General features: G+C 40.0%; 1 protein-coding gene across 1 annotated transcript in view; it reads left to right on the top strand.

The window, feature by feature from the left end:
• The window catches only part of PEX5 (peroxin 5), a 442,866-nt gene that overhangs the window by 30,476 nt on the left and 392,970 nt on the right, over positions 1-19,420 (top strand). Inside the window, exons 2-3 of the mRNA XM_089444941.1 lie at positions 9-143; positions 237-429. Of these exons, the coding sequence (XP_089301067.1) occupies positions 9-143; positions 237-429 (328 nt within the window). The remainder of the gene's footprint in view (positions 1-8; positions 144-236; positions 430-19,420) is intronic.

The following is a 19,420-nucleotide window of genomic DNA, read 5'->3' as shown; positions in this document are numbered from 1 at the left end:
CTTTATAGGAAAGATTAAATGAGCTTCCCACATTAGCTGGATCAGGACCAAGTGGTATTTCAGAAATTAGAACCAATGGACGTTTGACTTCCCTTCCAGGATCAGAATATGAACAGGATGACTTTCAACGGTCGAATATTCAGGTATGTGTTTTCACTTTGTTGCATTTCTGATTGAGTTTGTATTATACCTGGTTTTCAAGAATGTCCTGGATATGTATTGCTCCTTTTTTGCAGGGTTCAGAGTTTTTGCATGGCTTCAACTCCGTTGACCATGCTAGATATGAAGGTGCTTGGCATGAGTCCACAGGGATCCCACATCTCACTTCTGTACACTATCAAACTGGAGAAGGCCATGATTATTATCCTGAGTTTGAACAAATTTATGACCAAGGCATTGCAAACATTCAAGCCCAACCTGACCTTGATGGTAAGTTTCAAGTAGCAATCATATGATTCCTGGTTGAATTGCTTTGGTGTTATCCTAATTTTAACCATTTTTTTGTAAAAATATTATATATACAGAAAATTACATTAGCAACAAAAGGAAAAATGAAAACAGGATATATACTAAGTCACTGGATTCGTCCTAAACCCCCTACGAATCCCGAATCTAGCGAATCCGACACGATTCGGTCCGGATTCGTGTCCAAACCATATGACACGTCGTGTCCTTTTCCGACACGTCAAATCCGAGGTCGTGTCACAATTTTCAAAAGCGTGTCGCGATTTTGGGAAACTTGTCCTGTTCATGGTAATGTTCAATTCTTAAAGTAAAAGGATGAAAATGAAGATTTGACATTCTCCTTAATTTTCATTTTCATCCTTTTACTTAAATTTTTAACATTACCATGAAATGACTCAGGGTGTTTGAGAGTGGTTCCAGCCTCATTGGATTTCATATGGAGAAAGTAGAATTTTAGATTTCATTCAAAATCCAGCAGACTTATCAGTTTTTCAGGATTTTAGGATTGGGGGATTGCAATGTTTCCATTGAATTTTGTCATATATTAGGGTATGGAACTCGTATTTAATCAAGAGCACCAATCCTTCTATGTACCTTGATGTTAGTGACATTGGTTGTTGAACTCCTGTATCATGACCCTCCTAAAAATGTACGCATCATTCAAACAAAATCTTGACTTGACATGTTATGCTTGTTCTATCTTATGTTATTGCTTAAAGGGTGATATTAATGACAAAGATCCCTATACAGATACAAAAGGTAATGACAAAGATACCTCTGGATATTAATGCTTAGAGGGTGATATTAACGATAAAGATCCTGATTTTCTAACAAGACTAAAAAATTAGACATTTCTCGTGGTGGCAAGAGGGCCAAGCATAAGAAATAGATAATAGATTGACATGTATTTGAATTTTGTATGTACTATGCATGCTAATAGCTATAGATGAAGATCTATGTTTGAAATCAATAAATTTGTATCATTAATTAAAATTTGTGTAAGAAATATGATAATATCTAATTTTTAATATATATATATATATTTCAATAAAATAATATATAACGTGTCCTAACATGTCCTGTTCCGGGGGGTCCGCGTGTCCGAATCCGACACCACGAATATCGAATCCTACGTGTTTGGAATCCCCGTGTCAGGTGACTTAGGATATATACAATGAAATTTATATCCTATTCCTTAATTCAACTAAAGCAGCCATAAAATCAGAATAAGAGGGATGGTCTAAAAATTTGGCATCTCTAATCAGCAATGATCCTTTTTCCAGCAGTTGCATATGTACTTCATCTTTCCATACCTGACAAAAAGCAACTGAAGAACTGACCTCATTTTCAAATACATATTTGCAGCAGAGTTTCCAGAGAACAAACAATGCAGAAACTCTCAAACAATGTGGAATACCAGCCAGAGAGAATACCTAATCACAGATCTGGAATCTTCCAACAAAACTGCCCTCCTTTGAAAATGTCCCTGAAGAATGTTTGCCAAGTGATATTGCAGCTGTGGCCAGCAAGACCTCACAAAAGGACAGTCCCATAAAATATGCTTCACTGTTTCTTGGACAAGAGGTAGACACCGTTAGAAAGGCCACTCTTGGCCAAATGAGTTTTAGAGGGGAGATCCTAATATATCACCAACCAAACAAATACCTGAAGTTTATAGGTAGCCCTTATTGACCAAACACATACAATCTCCATATCCAGTAGTTCTTGGCATTTGCTGAAGCCTGAAACCCACCAAGCATTAAAAATTGGACCTAATGCATGTCTTTGAAGCAAAATGGAGTAAAATCCACGAGATTCATAGAGTCAAAGATTCTTTGTAACTCTACTCCAAATTCTGCCATAATGGACCTATCATATCAATATTTATCTTGTAAAGATCTTCATGTGGGATGAGCTCAATTATCTCCAAAATTTGGGTTGATCTGCAGAAGATAATGCAAACTTGTGAGCAACTGAGTGCCAATATTTCCAAGAAGTGAGAACTAGCATCCCACGTATCCCCTAGAGGAAAATCATCTTCGTACTTAGCCCCCTGGCTTGAAAGTGTAAGATGTTAATTTTTCCTAACTCCAGAACTTGACAACTTATTTCCTTGTGATTTCCATGCTGCTGATATATAATACAGCTCACAGAATAAAATGCACACTGGGATTTTTAACTGAAATAAATAACTAGTGGAAACAAATGAAACCAATTTCACACATGCACACCAAATACTTCTTGTTGAAGTTTGTAGCTCAGGCAGGTACTTTTGCACAGGCTTTATGTCTAGGCATGCAAAAGTCGCCCACATATCACCTTAGAAAACTTGCTCTAGGTTGAGCAAGTTGCTAATGTAACTTAGCCTAAGTTTAACTTAGGAAAAACACATATTAATATGTTGGCTTATCGAGCTAAAACAAAACTTAGATAAAGTAAATTATTTACTTTTGTGATTAAGTTTTAATCTTAGCCGTTGATTTCAAGTGAGGGGAGATCTAATCTTGATTGTCAATCATTAGGGTTAGGGTTAGGATTAGGGTTTTGGCTCAATGTAAAGTTATAAAAGCAAGGCTAAGGTGAGGAGAAGACACACAACAATAGTGCAAGTTTGAGAGCGACATCTCATGAGCGTGTGCTGGGTTTAGAGAGTGCAGAGGGGCTGGAGATCTAGATCTGCAAGAGAGAGCAGATTTGCTAGATTAGATCCATATTTTTTTTTGTAAGCTATTTTTCCTCAGTTAGGCCATTATCCTAGGACGGGAGCCCAAGTAAGTTTCAATTTTAATTTTTAATTAATAAAGCATTGATTTATTTGGGAGAAAATATGTTTATGTTTATGTGATTCAAAAGGAATTTTGCTTCTGCTTAATTTTTGTGTTAGGAATCCTCTTCATTGTGTATTTGTTCAGTTAATAATTGTTGGGAATTAAATACTGGGTGCTGGGTTTGTGAAATTCTAACATGGTATCAGAGCACCAACTCTGAATCGATCTCGAAATTACAACTTACATGTACCGGGTTTGTATCGGATCGCTGAAGCCAGTTTTGGCTAGGTTCACATGAATCATGATTTTTTTAGGGCGGTGATTTTCGTTTTTTTGTTCGTTTTTTTGCTTTTCTAATTTGGGCCAAATATATCTTTTGTTTGGCACATTTTTTTTAAAAGAAAAAAAAGAATTGGGCGACTAATAGGCTTGAGCTCACTAGCCTCCAGGGAAATCGACAACGACTAGGTTGGTTGACCAGCCACAATAGCAACACCTGACACAGGCCACGGCACCAAACGCACACCAACTCAGAGGCATATGAGTTGGAGACTAGCGTGATAGAGGAGCGAGATGAGGATCGTGACAGGGCTATGCAGGAGGCAAAGAAGCACTATGGCCAAGGAGATAGAGGCTGTTCATTCAAATAATATCATAATGTACAAGGACTCCTTTCCTAGGAAAATGGCTCACAGAAAATAAATGCGAGCTACTACAAAATTATATTTTTTACTGGGCACCTGTATGGCCTCAACAACCCACCAGAATTCTTTGGATCAAACCTCTGGACTTGTTATTTTATCGGTTTATTGCAGAAACCCTATGTAGCACCTATACAACTGTACGACCGCACTGTACGACTACATTCTTTAGCCTGCTACGTGAACCTTGTGCAACACTTTTGTGGATGTATGGCCACGCTGTACAACTATAGTCTCGGCCAGCTGTACGAATCTTGTGTAGCACCTGTGCATACTCTTGGCTTGTTTCACGAACGCTATGCAGCACTTGTGTGGTTGTACTCTCAACCATAGTTTTAAAAACTGGCTGGTCCGAACCGGAAACCAGTCAAACCGACCGGTCACTAGCAAACCCAGCCGAACCGGGCAAATAACAGAGTTTATGGGGCGATTTCTCCTTTTTTCCACAAAAATTGGGCCTAACCAGCCGGTTTATGACGTAACTAGTAAACCGATTGGTTCATTGCCATGTCGGCCGTGGATCCACCACAAGGTTGTTTTGCGGCTTCCAAGGTGGTTTGGAGGGAAACTAATGGTTGTTTTCCTATAAAAACACTCCCTCCAAGCCAATAAAAGGATGTCTCCCCTCTCATTTGTCTCACACATCTCATTTGGAGTTTTTGCGAGTTTCATTGGGAGCTTTGAGAGTGTTGAGTCTTTGCTGGAGTAGTCATCTTGGATGCTTGGAGTTGGACTTGGAGCTATTTTGGAGATAGTTTGGAGTTGTTAGTAGACTTGGCATCTTCAAGAGGAGGCTAAGGAAGCTAGTTTGCATTTCTAGGTAAGGATTTTCACTTGAAAAAATCCATATTTCACTGTTGTCCATGTATTTAATTTTTTTATGTGTTCTATGCTACATTGTTATCAAATCTCTAGTTCTTTGCTATCAAATTTTGTAGGCTAAATGTGTCCATTTGTTTCCCAATTCTATCTTAGGTTTTCCATTTTTCTTAGCTGCAATTTTTTTTAATCGCATTTTTCTTTGCAAATTTCAAATATTTCTAGCCACCATGCCTCCAAAGTCCAAGGACAATGCATGGGCTCATTGTGACGTGATTGATGGAAAAATGATATGCAAATTTTTAATAAATCTATTGGAGGTGGGGGTATTCTAAGGTTGAAACAACACTTGGCTGGGATAAGAGGCCAAGTAAAGCCATGTGATGCACCAAAGGAAGTGATAGGTGAGGAGAATAATGCTAGGGAGAAGGCTATCCAAGGAGAAATTGCAAGGAAGAAGGAAACTTTACAAGCCATGAAAGAGAGTGGATATGATGATTTTGAGATTCAAAACTCCTATTCTTGTTGATCTAGATTGTCATTGATGTCAAAATGGCAATATTCTGAATACTAAATAATGATGTGAAGCCAAGCAGAGCAGATCTGTGAAGCAACAGGAGCAAGAAGCCAAAGAGGAGAAGCCATCGAGAAGCAAAGAGGAACACATCGGCAGAGGAGTATAAACAATGTTATCGGAGGAGCTAAGAACCTAATTTAAGAAACAAATCGTGGAATCCCTTTAACAAAATTCCACAGCGCATCGGAGTTAACATATCAGCGATTTATCAACGGCTTTATCACTTTATTATGTGTCACATTGAAAATCTGCAATTGCAATTTGAGTTACAGACACGATTGTTCAAATAGAACAAGCTTTAAAGAAATATCGCATTCGTCGCAAATCGCAAACCATAAAAGTTTATTATGTATCACCACCCCAAATCTGCCGATTGCGATATGTGTATTGCGGATCCATTGGACCATTACAATACACCATTATGCTATATCGCGTTCACCTCGTCGGGAGTCGTATCACAAATCTTAAGAGTTTACATGGCCAAACCGCCGATTGCGATAAGGGCGTGGACCTCAAACCGCCGATTGCGATAGACCTGACGAATTGCCGATTGCGATAAAGGTTGTGGACTCGACGAATTTGTTAAAGATTGTTTAAATATTATATCGCATCTGCTCCGTCAGCAATAGGGCAATTGGCTATGTTATGAGCATGTAAGAGACCTCCAAAATTTGCGATTGCAGGACTTTCACGAATTGCGATTGTGGGATTTCGGAAGATTGCGATTGCGATTAATAACATAGCATGTGGGACCTCCATGTGGGCCTTGGATAAATATTAAAAAGGGCCTCTCCGATATATTGTGTAGCAAGAGACCTCCGAAAGTTGCGATTGTGATTAGCAGTGACATGGCATGTGGGGACTGCTAGACTTCTATTATAATATGGTTATAGCCTCTCTAGTCTCTCCGTAAATAAACAAGTCGGCCTCCCTCCAATAGACGTGTCTCTCAAGTCATTGGTGAAACTCGTATAAGTACAAGTTAAAACGTTTCACTAAAGGCATCGATTAGGTATCGGGCATATAGAAGAATTAAAAAGTTCACAACTCGTGAACTTGAAAAGATAGAGGAAGCCGAAGGTCGAGAAGCCAAAAGGAAGAAAGCCGAAGGTCCAGCAGGAAAGAAGCCGAAGGACGAGCAATTTTGTTGATTGGGTTAATCTTTGAAAGGCTCGGACCTGTGATGAATTAATCAAGTACAGAACAATTCTGTGAAGGGAAAATAAAGTTTCATCTGTCATCGTTTGAAGGGAGTAGTAGACAACACTAGCATTGAAGCATTTGTGAGTTTGTTTCTGGGAAGTAAGAGATCGCGACAGCAAGAATAGTGAGAAGCGTACTCCTGAAGCAGTTATCGCGACAGTTAGAACATAGGGTTGAAACAGAAAGTTGTGTGTGTGTAGAGTTTAGTACAGTTCATTGAAGATACATTGAAGTTGTGTAAAGACTATTGAAGACCATGGTGTGTTAGTCATCATGATGCGACTCTAAGATTTTGCTTGGGTGTAATCAAGAGCAACAGTGACACCTTCTATGAGACAAGGTTGTCCTTGTTTATATAGCATGTAGACTACAGTGAAACTGTAGATTGACAGAATTCAGTGAAGAATATTTTGGGAGTAGAGAATTACTATCAAACATATCTAGACAAAATATAGCAGTGGGTTGGAGCCTCGAACAAACAAGGTAGGTGCCTTGAAAGATAGGGTCGGAGCCCTTGGGGTTGGTGCCTCAGAATTGGAAGGATTGGTGTCCTTGGAGTTGGTGCTCCTAAATCCAAGGTTGGTGCCTTGACAAGATAGGGTCGGATCCCTTGGGGTTGGTGCCTTGACAAGATAGGGTTGGTGCCTCAAAATTGGAAGGATTGGTGTCCATGGAGTTGGTGCTCCTAAATCCAAGGTTGGTGCCTTGACAAGACAGGGTTGGTGCCCTAGAGGTTGGAGCCTCACAAAAGACCAAGTTGGTGCTTGGCAATGGGTTGGAGCCCTATATATATATTGTACCTGATTTATTGCAAAGATTATATTAATAAAAGTACTTATTCCTATTGTTCATTTTTGTGTTCTAAATATAATTGATTTAACCTGTAAAAGTAAAAATTGAAAAGAAATATTGATTCATCCCCCTCTCAGTGTTTCCAACATTTGGTATCAGAGCCAGTACATTCACAGAAAATCTAACAGCTTGAAGGTTGATCAATTAGAACACAAATGGAAAAGCTAGGGAAGAAAGTCTCCAATCCTCCTAAAGATGTGTCTCCCTCAACCATCGAAGTTGAAATCAATCAATTTGTAAAGGCTCCATGGTTCAATGGAAACTTTGATATATGGGAAGCAAGAATGAGGAATTTCTTAAAGACTCAAGGCATTGAAATCTGGAAATCAGTGATTGTTGATAGCATGATGGATGGAGAATCCAAGGAGTACAATGCAAAAGCAATGAAGGCAATCTTGAATGGGCTACCGGTTTCTATAAAGAAAAATTTAGGAAAATGTTCGTCAGCAAAGGGTATATGGGACAAACTTCATGACCTTCACTCAAAAGGAGCATTGACCATGACCACTAGTCAAGAAGATGATGGAAACCAAGAAGGAAATCCAGAACCCATCATAGAAGCTGAAAATGAGAATGATGACATCAAGGCTAAAGAAGACCTAGAAGATGAAGAGAATGAAAAAGATTTTGAAGAAGATCTCCTCACTAAACTTATGGTTGCCATGGAAGAGATTATCAGTTTGAAAAAGGAAAACAAGGAACTTAATAAGAAAGCACTAGCTAGTGACCAAGACCAAACAAGGAAGAAAGTTGACCTTGTCAAGCTTCAAGTACAAGAAAGGGATGAAGAGCTTGCCAAGCTTAAGAAGGAATTTCATCAAAGTAAAAGAAAGCATCATGAAGAAGTCATATGCATGACAAATCAATTGGATAAGGCAAAGAAACGAGAAGATAACTTGTCAAGCCACCTTGAACAAAGGCACAAGAGCTTGAACAAACTTGAAGCAGAGATTGGTCAATACAAGGAAGAGGTCTCCTCCCTTAGATCACAACTAGAAGAAGCAAGGAAACAAGCACAAGGAACTGAGAAGACAATGGAAGCATTGGTAATCATAGAAGGACAGGTTGATGAAGTAGAAAAGGAGAAAAACACCATGATATGCCAACTAAAAGCAAAGGATGAAGAAATATTCAAACTAAAATTCGACCTCAACCTTCTCAAGGCCGAAACATGTAAAGCTACAAGGATCATGGAAGAAATGGAGAGTAGTCTAGCTAAGGAAAATGAAGAAATCTTCAGAATGAAATCATATATCATCTCCCTTAAAATAGAAGCAAATGAAGCAATACGTATCAAGGAAGAGTTTGAGAAACAACTTGCTAAGAAGAATAATGATTGCGAAAGATTGGAAGAAGAGATTGTCTCCCTCAGGAAAAAGGTTGAAGGGATGGACAAATTTTTGAAGAGCTCTCAAGCCTTGGATGACATGCTCAGTGAACAAAGACCCCCATTTGATAAATTAGGTCTTGGCTATGAAGGAGAATCCTCGAGCAAGAATGATAATGCTTCAAACAACAAGGATGTGAGGAAGCCAAAAAGAAATGTTGATGCTCCCAGTTCTAGCAAAGGCAAGGATAAGAGTCAAGGCAACAATGAAGAAAATCCTATTCCAAGAAGAAATGTAGATGATGTCAAGGATGCAAGAAGCAATGGTTATAATCAAAGGATCTCAAGGCAGAAAGACTTTAGAAGTACATCAAGGAAACCTTCTTCTCCCAGGTACCAAAGTATATTTCTTGGTTATTGTTATTCTTGTACAAACTTTGGACACATGGCAAAAGATTGTAGGGCATACCACAAAGATAGACATTATGGTCCCCCACAATCTCTGAGAAGCAATTCTGCAAGAAGAAATAATGAATTCTTATTCATGAACAACATAGAATGCTTCAAGTGTCATAACATTGGTCATATGGCATGTGATTGTAACTTAACTTGGGATCCTACACAAGCTAGAACCATGCCAGAGAAGAGAATTACACAAGTATGGAGAAGAAAGCAAATACAATCCAAAAATCCCCTGAACTCTCCAGCCAACAACACATGTTGTTGACTTGATGAAGATATCCTTGATATACCGAGTGTTTGATGACGGGATTCGGCGAAAAAGAGACCATGCATATGGTTAGAGGGAGCTTGTGATTCTTGATCATTATTGCAAAAGCTATCCGTGAAAGGGTCCTTATGAAATCCTTGATGAGCTATATTAACAATCATTCTTTGATAGTATAGTGATGTGTGGTTTAATGGTAAGTCTTCTTGGGCGAAGCTCAAGAGAGCATGGTTCAATTCTCATTGAGTACATGACCTGCTGTGGTGGCGGCTCGAGAGCAGATTCCCCACCCTTGCCTTGGCGGCATGAGAGTCTTGCTTTGCTAAAATCATAGGATCTTAGTATATCGACTTGCAAGTAGTTGGATGTACTCTTGGCATTATAGTGGCAGCTATGAGGATTGATCCTGGGTCTCCCTTAGATTAGGACTGTCAGTTACCGATTCACCACATGGTTAAAAAAAAACAATCATTCTTTGATAAAGATCATTTCTCAGGAGCACTACATTGAAGAACATGATCTTTTAACCATACTTTGACTAATGTTGAAGCTATTTTCCACTTGATCATTAAGCAGAAATTGGAGTAGGAGAGAAGGCCATCTAATGCTAGAGAAATAGGGCAAAGAACTATGTTGTTGGTATTACAAAAGTTGAATGTCTCGACTCAGGGATATGATGTGAGACAATAATATAGGCAACCTTCAAACAAACAGATACATCTGGGAATGAAGCTTGAAGCAAGAGCAATTGGCAACATCTAACATAATTGAAGCATTGCAAATAATTGTCAACCAGTAGAAAGAATTTAAAAGACAGTCACAGATTAAGGAGAAGCACAAAGACACAAAGGAGTCCTGATTTGAAGAAAGATAGGGAGAATGACAATTTTAGTGGCATTTTCTCTTGATTTGGACTGTGAAGGCCTCTTAATTCTGACTGTGGAGACAACAAAATACGGTGTAGAAGCGTAAAAACTTGGACTTGGACATTTGGTGTATGACTATTTGGAGTCTGTTTTGAAGCATTGAAGTGGAGCATCTTTAAGCATTGTTGAAGCCATGATGAAGAAGTTCTGAGACATGAAGAGGGGATAATGTGCTAGCTGATGATGAGGCAACAATCCTTCTATCTTGAGTAAAAAGAAGAGCACCATGACAGGGGGAGTAACATACCCATAAAGATCTACTGTTCATAAGGAACATAAGTAGTTTGACAGGGGGAGCAGTTCGACAGGGGGAGTCCTTGTGCACTCCTTTGCCATTGATGTCAAAGGGGGAGAGAAGAAGAATATTGCCACCAATGACAAAGGGGGAGATTGTTGATCTAGATTGTCATTGATGTCAATATGGCAATATTTTGGATACTAAATAATGATGTGAAGCCAAGCAGAGCAGATCCATGAAGCAACAGGAGCAAGAAGCCAAAGAGGAGAAGCCATTGAGAAGCAAAGAGGAACACATCGACGAAGGAGCATAAATAGTGTTATCGGAGGAGCTAAGAACCCAATCTAAGAAACAAATCGTGGAATCCCTTTAACAAAAGTCCACAGCGCATCGGAGTTAACATATCGGCGGTTTATCAACGACTTTATCACTTTATTATGTGTCACATTGAAATATGCGATTGCAATTTGAGCTGCGGACCCAGCTGTTCAAATAGAACAAGCTTTAAAGAAATATCGCATCTGTCGCAAATTGCAAACCATAAAAGTTTATTATGCATCACCACCCCAATTCCGCTGATTGCGATATGTGTATTGCGGACCCATCGGACCATTACAATACACCATTATGTTATATCGCCTCTGCCTCATCGAGAGTCATATCACAAATCTTAAGAGTTGACACGGCCAAACCGCCAATTGCGATAAGGGCATGGACCCCGAACTGTCGATTGCGATAGACCCGACGGACCGCTGATTGCGATAAAGGTTGTGGACCTGACGGATTTGTTAAAGATAGTTTAAATATTATATCGCATCCGCTCCGTTGGCAATAGGGCAATCAACTATGTTATGAGCATGTAAGAGACCTCCAAAATTTGCGATTGCGGGACTTTCACGAATTGCGTTTGCGATTAATAACATAGCATGTGGGACCTTCATGTGGGCCTTGAATAAATATTAAAAGGGGCCTCTTCGATATATTGTGTAGCAAGAGACCTCCGAAAGTTGCGATTGCAATTAGTGGTGATGTGGCATGTGGGGATCGACAGACTTCTACTATAATATGGTTATAGCCTCTTTGGTCATTGGTGAAAACTTGTATAAGTCAAGTTAAAACGTTTCAATAAAGGCATCGATCAGGCATCGGGCATATAGAAAAATTAAAAATTTCACAACTCGTGAACTTGAAAAGATAGAGGACGCCGAAGCTCGAGAAGCCGAAAATTGAGAAGCGGAAAGGAAGAAAGATGAAGGCCCAACAGGAAAGAAGCCGAAGGATGAGCAATTCTGTTGATTGGATTAATCTTTGAAAGGCTCGGACCTGCGATGAATTAATCAAGTACAAAACAATTATGTGAAGGGAAAATAAAGTTTCATCTGTCATCGTTTGAAGGTAGCAGTAAACAACACCAGCAATGAACCGTTTGTGAGTTTGTTTTTGGGAAGTAAGAGATCACAACAGCAATAATAGTTAGAAGCGTGCTCCTGAAGCAGTTACCGCGACAGTTAGAACAGAGGGTCGAAACAGAAAGTTGTGTTTGTGTAGAGCTGAGTACAATTCATTAAAGATACATTGAAGTTGTGTAAAGACTATTGAAGACCATGGTGTGTTTGTCATCAAGATGGGACTTGAAGATTTTGCTTGGGTGTAATGAAGAGCAACGGTGACACCTTCTATGAGACAAGGTTGTCATTGATTATATAGCATGTAGACTACAGTGAAACTGTAGATTGACAGAATTCAGTGAAGAATATTTTGGGAGCAGTGAATTACTATCAAACATAACTAGACAAAATATAGCAGTGGGTTGGAGCCTAGAGGGTTGGTGCCCTGAAGGTTGGAGCCTCGAACAAACAAGGTAGTTGCCTTGAAAGATAGGGTCAGAGCCCTTGGGGTTGGTGCCTTGACAAGATAGGGTCGGACCCCTTGGGGTTGGTGCCTCAGAATTGGAAGGATTGGTGTCCTTGGAGTTGGCGCTCCTAAATCCAAGGTTGGTGCCTCAGAATTGGAAGGATTGGTGTCCTTGGAGTTGATGCTCCTAAAGCCAAGGTTGGTGCCTTGACAAGACAACGTTGGTGCCCTAGAGGTTGGAGTCTCACAAAATACCAAGTTGGTGCTTGGCAACGGGTTGGAGCCCTATATATATTTTACCTAATTTATTGTAAAGATTATATTAATAAAAGTATTTATTCCTATTGTTCATTTTTGTGTTCTAAATATAATTGATTTAACTAGTAAAAGTAACAATTGAAAATAAATACTGATTCACCCCCCCTCCTCAGTATTTCCAACACTTCTATCCCTTCCATTAATTACCCCTTTCACTATGTTCCTCCTGCTCTTGGGTCTTATTATCAAGTCCAACAATCTAAAGGAATAAAGAGGCCGAACATCTAGAGTTATTTCTCATCCTCTGCCACCACTGCCTCTACTAATCCCACTTCCTCCCAGCCAAGTTGTCGATCCACTTTGGATGAACATTGAAAAAAACAATGCAAAGAATCTTCTTTTTCTATACATTGCTAGATGGTGGTATGATGCAAAAATCCCATTTAATGCCGCTCGCTCACCTTATTACCAAGCTATGTGGGACTGTTTTATAGCTACAGGAAAGGGCTTCAAAGGCCCTACTATGCATGACTTGAGGGGAGCTCTTTTGCAAAAAGAGATTGCTTCCATTGATGAGTATTTGGCCAAGTATAAAGAGTCATGGCTTAAAATAGGTTGTTTAGTCATGTCATATGGATGGACCGATGGGAAGAACTGCACTATCATTAATTTCCTTGTTTCTTGCCCTCAAGGAACCATGTTTGTGAGATCAGTTGATGCATCTCATAAGGTGAAGGATGCAATTCTTCTATTTGAGCTTTTGGATGAGATTATTGAGGGAGTGGGAGAGCAAAATGTTGCGCAAATCAGGTCATCACAGATAATGCCTCAAACTGTGTTCTTGTTGGAAAGATGATTGAGTCTAAATATAAGACCATATTTTGGACTCCATGTGCTGCACATTGCATGGGCCTCGTGCTTGAGGACATAGGCAAAGTAGAGTGGGTAAAAGACACTATAGACTAGTTGGAAATAGATAAACAACGTACTCTTTTCAGTATGGCAGCTAGTACTTTTTGCAAAAACTTGCCAAAGATGGCAAGAGATGTGGATCAACCAAGTAAGTAATTCCAATTTGTTTTTATTTTAAAGTTTAATTGTATACAAATTTACAATTCAAATTGTCTGTAAATACTTGTAAAAAAGTAGTAATGAAATGAACTAAGTTACTGATTAATGTCTTTTTATTTGCAACACATTGGTGGGAGTCATTTGGCGGCCAGTGTCCTCAATTGCAAAAGTTTGCAGTTAGAGTCCTAAGCCAAAGTTGCAGTGCTTCAGGTTGTGAGCGTAATTGGTCTATTTTTGAGCACATACACACGAAGAAGAGAAACTGGTTGGAACAAAAACGATTAAATGATCTTGTTTTCATGCAATACAATCTTTGACTAAGGCGCAACCAAATGATGAAGATAAGACTTGATCTAGATCCCATTGTGTTGGACGATATTGATCCAACATCAGAATGGGTGGAGGAGACTAAGGATCCTGAGTTTGAGGCTAATTTTGATATTGACATGGTGTTAGGGGGGGATGAAGCAGATTTGGTAGTGCATCGGAATCAGAATTAGTTACCGCATTAAAGCAAAGGCAAACAACCAATGGACAACACTAGTCGTGTAACTCGACCAACTTGTGCTTCCATTAGGTCCACTTCTATTGTTATTGGTGGTAGTGCTACTACTGAGGTTGAGGCATCCTCAGACTCTGATCTAGAAGATGTTTATGCAGCTCCTATTGATGATCCTGTGTCTAGTAGTGGTGATGAATTTGATCATGACGAGGAATGATCATGCTGACCCATGATATGTACTAGTAGACTTGTAGTCTTGTAGTAGGCCAATGGCCCTATAGCTTGTAGCATTGTTTTTGGACTTTATAGGCCATTTAGAGCCTTGTTGTTTATGTATTTTGTCGATGATCTGTATTGCACTCGATGCCATTTTGATATCTTCATCTTTACATGGTATATAGATGAGAAAACTTTGCATATTTGTCTTTATTGGTTAGGAATCATGGTTTTAAATCTTAAAAATAGTTTTCTTTCATTAAAAATTAATTATTTCATGTATTTTTTCAAAAATCGATTTATTGAAATCTGACCAGTCTTGGTTTGACCGATTCCATTTTGAAACCCAGTGTATTAGGTGGACTAGTCCAGTCACCGGTTTTGGTTTTTAAAACTATGGTCTCAACTTGCTTGTTGAAATCTACATAGCACTTGTGTGGTTGTACTCTTGACTTGCACTTTGTCGCTCTACACGACCTATTGGGTGGTTGAATCCCTTTTGTTGTAGATTTATCTTGCTTACAATCTCCTCCTTTGGACTTGATCTCTAGATTTAACTCCTTTACTACCCTTGTTGAGATCTCCTTGAGTCATAGTACTTCATGACTCAATTGCACATTTTTGTTTACTGTGTCTTCCTTCTTGCCTTGCCTTTATAAGCTTGTTGTTGACCGAATCCACAACCTTAGTGTCCAAAGTGATTGATGGTTGAGATTAATGGTTGAGATTCAACTCACTTTAGATTTCAACTTACTTGAGATCAATGGTTGAGATTCATCTAATTCACTAATGCAAAAACCTTTGCATTTCGTTAGATTAAACTCACTTTTCTTATAAAAAGTAGTTACTTCAATAAATCCTTTATTTAAAGTAATTTTTGTTAAGGTTGAAGGCTTTGGATGATTTCCTTCTAGTTTTCAACTCTAGATTGGTCTTCTAGCCAAATTCCACCTAGTTGTATGTTAAAATTCGGTATACCCCAAATCCTATTGTAGCAACTGATTTTATTTCTTCTATTTGTTAATTTACTTAAACAAATTATTTGCTGTTTGCTACAACACATATCGAAACAAATACACTGAAACCTTCACAAAATAAATACTGCGGAAGAAATAAAAATGCTGGAAGATGCGCACACACACAAATACACAGTTATTTTTGGACTAAGTCCTCGAAAATACCCAATCAGGAAAACCGGTCCAACCGCTGAGGGTTTTAATATTAAGTAGTAGTAAATCTGAGTACAAGTCTATGGATGCTCAAATCTAGCAATCCATACAAAGAAATGACTGACAATAAATCTAGTGAGAGAAATCTCACTCCCACTGGCTATTCGATATTCACATTGGCTCAAGTTGAGCTGCTCTCTGCCGTCTTTGTGCAGTCACTGCATCATCCTACGCAGTACTGCATCCCACAACTTGGAACTGCTTTCCCTCTCGCTATCTGATCAACTGATGTTTGGAAGATGGCTCCTCTTGGCCTCCAGACTCTCTCTTCGACTTCTGACACTGAATCACTGCTTCTCCCCAACAAAATACAGAATCCCCTCTGAAGCTCTGCGTTGTCTCTGCGCTGCCTCTCTGTGGCACTCACTGCCTCTTTGCAATGCACTCACCAGAACTCGGAAATCTCCCTCCAGCCTTACCATCCTTGCCCCTCTTTCACTGCTTGGATCTCACTAGCTCTCTCTCCGACAACTTAGCGTTGCTAATCTGGAAATCGATCTGCCAGTGAAATCAAACTGCTGGTGTGTCTTCTCCAAGCCCCATCGAGTTTCTTCTTATAATCTCTTGTTGAGACATCAACGACCAAGATTAAAACATAATTGATGGCTAAGATTAACTAGAATTCGATCCATATCTTTTTCTAGAAGATTCTCATCATGACTTAATTAATACCCTTTAATCAATCATATTTCCTATGTTTAGACTTAGGAAACATTAAAAAAACTGACTAAATATTTTAATTAAGTTGTCTCTAGGTGGAATTTCCAGAAACGATTTCTGGGTTTTGGAGAATACATGTATTCTAGCCTCTCCACCAAATTTCGTGGTTAGAACACATTTGATGCTACAAAAACTAACACTCCCTCTTAGCGAGGAATGTGTTCTAATGCTGCAACCCACTGAAGCAACACCCTGTCTCTGCACCACCTCCTGTCACGCTGCTGATGTCTGGCTGCTGCTGCCCACCAACTATTGCGCAACTCTGATATACATTGCATTTGTGCTGCTGCTGGTCCTGCTGAACTGTTGCCAACACTGCATCTGCACTGCAACTCCCTCTCCATTTGCTGCTGTTGCAATTGAAAAACATCCAAAATACTAAATCAACTGTGTTCAGTATGATGCATCTGTCTCCCGAGTCTCTAACTGCTACTAGTCTCTGTGCTATCACTAAAGCCTTTGTGTTGCTGCTAACTCTGCTCTGTGCCAACTGCACTACTGCCAACTCTGCACTATGTTGCCCAGTATCTGACCGCTACTAGCCACTGCATCTGTCACTTTGGCATGTGACTGCACCATCTGCCACTGCGTGTTATGGGCTCCCGTAGCAAGGTATTGATTCATGAGGTGGACCTCCTCAAGAATCTTGCCCATCCTGTAGTTCTCTGGGGCTACAACTCCAAATCACCTCCACTCACTCCTGGAGGTATATCGGTGATCATGGCAAACTCTTCCTCCAATCTGGAGGACAGCCTGTCGATGTTTGCGGATGCAGTCTGTTAATCCCGCTTCTCCTCTTTGTTCTTCTTTCTAAGAGGACATTGAGTGTTGTAGTGGCCAAGCTCACCACATCTGAAGCATTTGACCTTGGAAAGGTCCTTCTTCCTCCTGCGCTGCTCCTGTTGCCCCTTTGATGCGAGGGCCACATTCTCTTCTTCCTTCACTTGCTTTGTCCCACTGCTGCTGCTGGTGCTCTTCACCAAATCTCACCTCATCTCCTCCTGTTGCAGATCAACCCACATTCGATCCCAATCAGGCAACTTGTCTTTGCCTAGACTACTCTAGACGAAGACTTGCTAGTCTTTGGAAGCGCTGTTTAGAGCTAATTGCACCAATTCTTTAGGCTGGGGTGCTGACCCTATTGCAAACCGTTGGTCTCGGACATCCTGAAGCCTAGTGAGGAAGGGGTCTATGCACTCCCCTTGCATCCTTGTACATCTCAGCTTCTCCTCAAGATACATCTTCCGCTACTCAGAAGATCCCTGGTATAATGTAGCAAGAGCTTCTCACATTTTCCTGGCAGTATCTTTGCTCGCTATGTGAGACACCACGTGATCTCGAACCCCATGAGAATCAACCTCTTTGCTTTCGCCATCTCCTTCTTGTAGGTCTTCATCTAATCTGCATCCGTGGGGATAGCTACCACTGCATCGATGTAGGCTTTGAATTCAAATTCGTTTAGAAGATAGGAAATATTTGTCTTCTAGATCACATAGTTGGAAGCTACCTCCAACTGATCCTGATCTCTCAGCCCTATTGATGCCATCTTTGCAAAAAGTCGAACTACTCTTCTCCTCTGCGCCGCTGTTGACTGGCTCTACGCACTCCTTGTTGGAGTGGGAAAATCTGCTCACAACAACTGCTGCTTTGCAATGAAAAATCGAACTTCTGGACTAGAAGTTCCCTGAGGAAAGAATTCCCTCAGTGTGTGCTCTTCCTTCCTCCTGACGCTATTTTGCACCAGCAAATTGCTGCAAAATAATTGTATCCCAGTTGAAGATTTTCTTTGCAAGGAAAATACTGCTGCAAAATAATTGCATCCCGGCTGAAGATCTTCTTTGCAAGGAAAATTCTGATGCTCCCTCTGCCTCTGGTAATCTTTGATCTAGAAAATATATTCTCTGTCGACTCTCTTAGAGAAATAAATTTTTCCTCAAAAATTGACCCTTCTGGCCAAAGGAATTGCGTTGCCTCTGAGGGTTTCGAATTGTTGCCTACACAGAGCTTCAAAATTCCTCTTCCCTTCTACTACTGAGCTTTCCAGCTTATGATCTATGTTTCGATACCATGTGAAAATTTGGTAAACCCCGAATCCTATTTCAGCAATTGATGTTATTTCTTCTATTTGTTAATTTACTTAAACAAATTATTTGTTGTGTGGTACGAAAAATATTGAAACAAATACACTGCAACCTTTAAAAAATAAATACTGCAGAAAAAATAAAAATGCTAGAAGAATAGATGCACACATACACAAATACACAGTTATTTTTGGACTAAGTCCCCGGAAAAACCCAACTTGGGAAAACCGGTGCAACGACTGAGGGTTTTAATATTATGCTGTAGTAAATCTGAGTAAAAGTGTATGGATGCTCAAATCTAGCAATCCACATAGAGAAATGACTGAGAATAAATCTAGTGATAAAAATCTCACTCCCACTGGCGATCTGACACTGACCTTGGCTCAAGTTGAGCTGCTCTCTGCTGCCTCTGTGCAGTCACTGTGTCAGCGTACATAGTACTACGTCCCACAACTCGAAACTGCTTTCCCTCTTGCTATTTGATCAACTGTTGTCTAGAAGATGGATCCTCCTGGCCTCCGGACTCTCTCTCCAGCTTCTAGCACTGAATCATATTGCTTTTCCCTAGCAAAATACGAAATCCCCTCTAAAGCACTGCGTTGCCTCTGCGTGGCTCTGTGCTGCCTCTTTGTGGCACTCACTGCCTCTCTGCAATGCACTCATCGGAACTAGGAAATCTCCCTCCAACGTTACTATCCCTTGCCCTCTCTCACTGCTTCGAGCTCACTAGCTCTCTCTCCGGCAACTGAACGCTACTACACTGGAAATCGATTTATCAGTGAAATCGAACTGCTGGTGTGTCTTCTCCAAGCCCCATCGAGTTTCTTCTTATAATCTCTCGTTGAGACATCAACGGCCAAGATTAAAACATAATCGATGGCTAAGA

Source organism: Pinus tabuliformis, chromosome 9, assembly GCF_031772625.1.
Source record: "Pinus tabuliformis cultivar Carrire ecotype Pingquan chromosome 9, CPIR1, whole genome shotgun sequence".
Classification (NCBI taxonomy): domain Eukaryota; kingdom Viridiplantae; phylum Streptophyta; class Pinopsida; order Pinales; family Pinaceae; genus Pinus; species Pinus tabuliformis.
The sequence above is the reverse complement of the archived record's forward strand: the minus strand, read 5'-3'. Positions and strand labels throughout refer to the sequence as shown.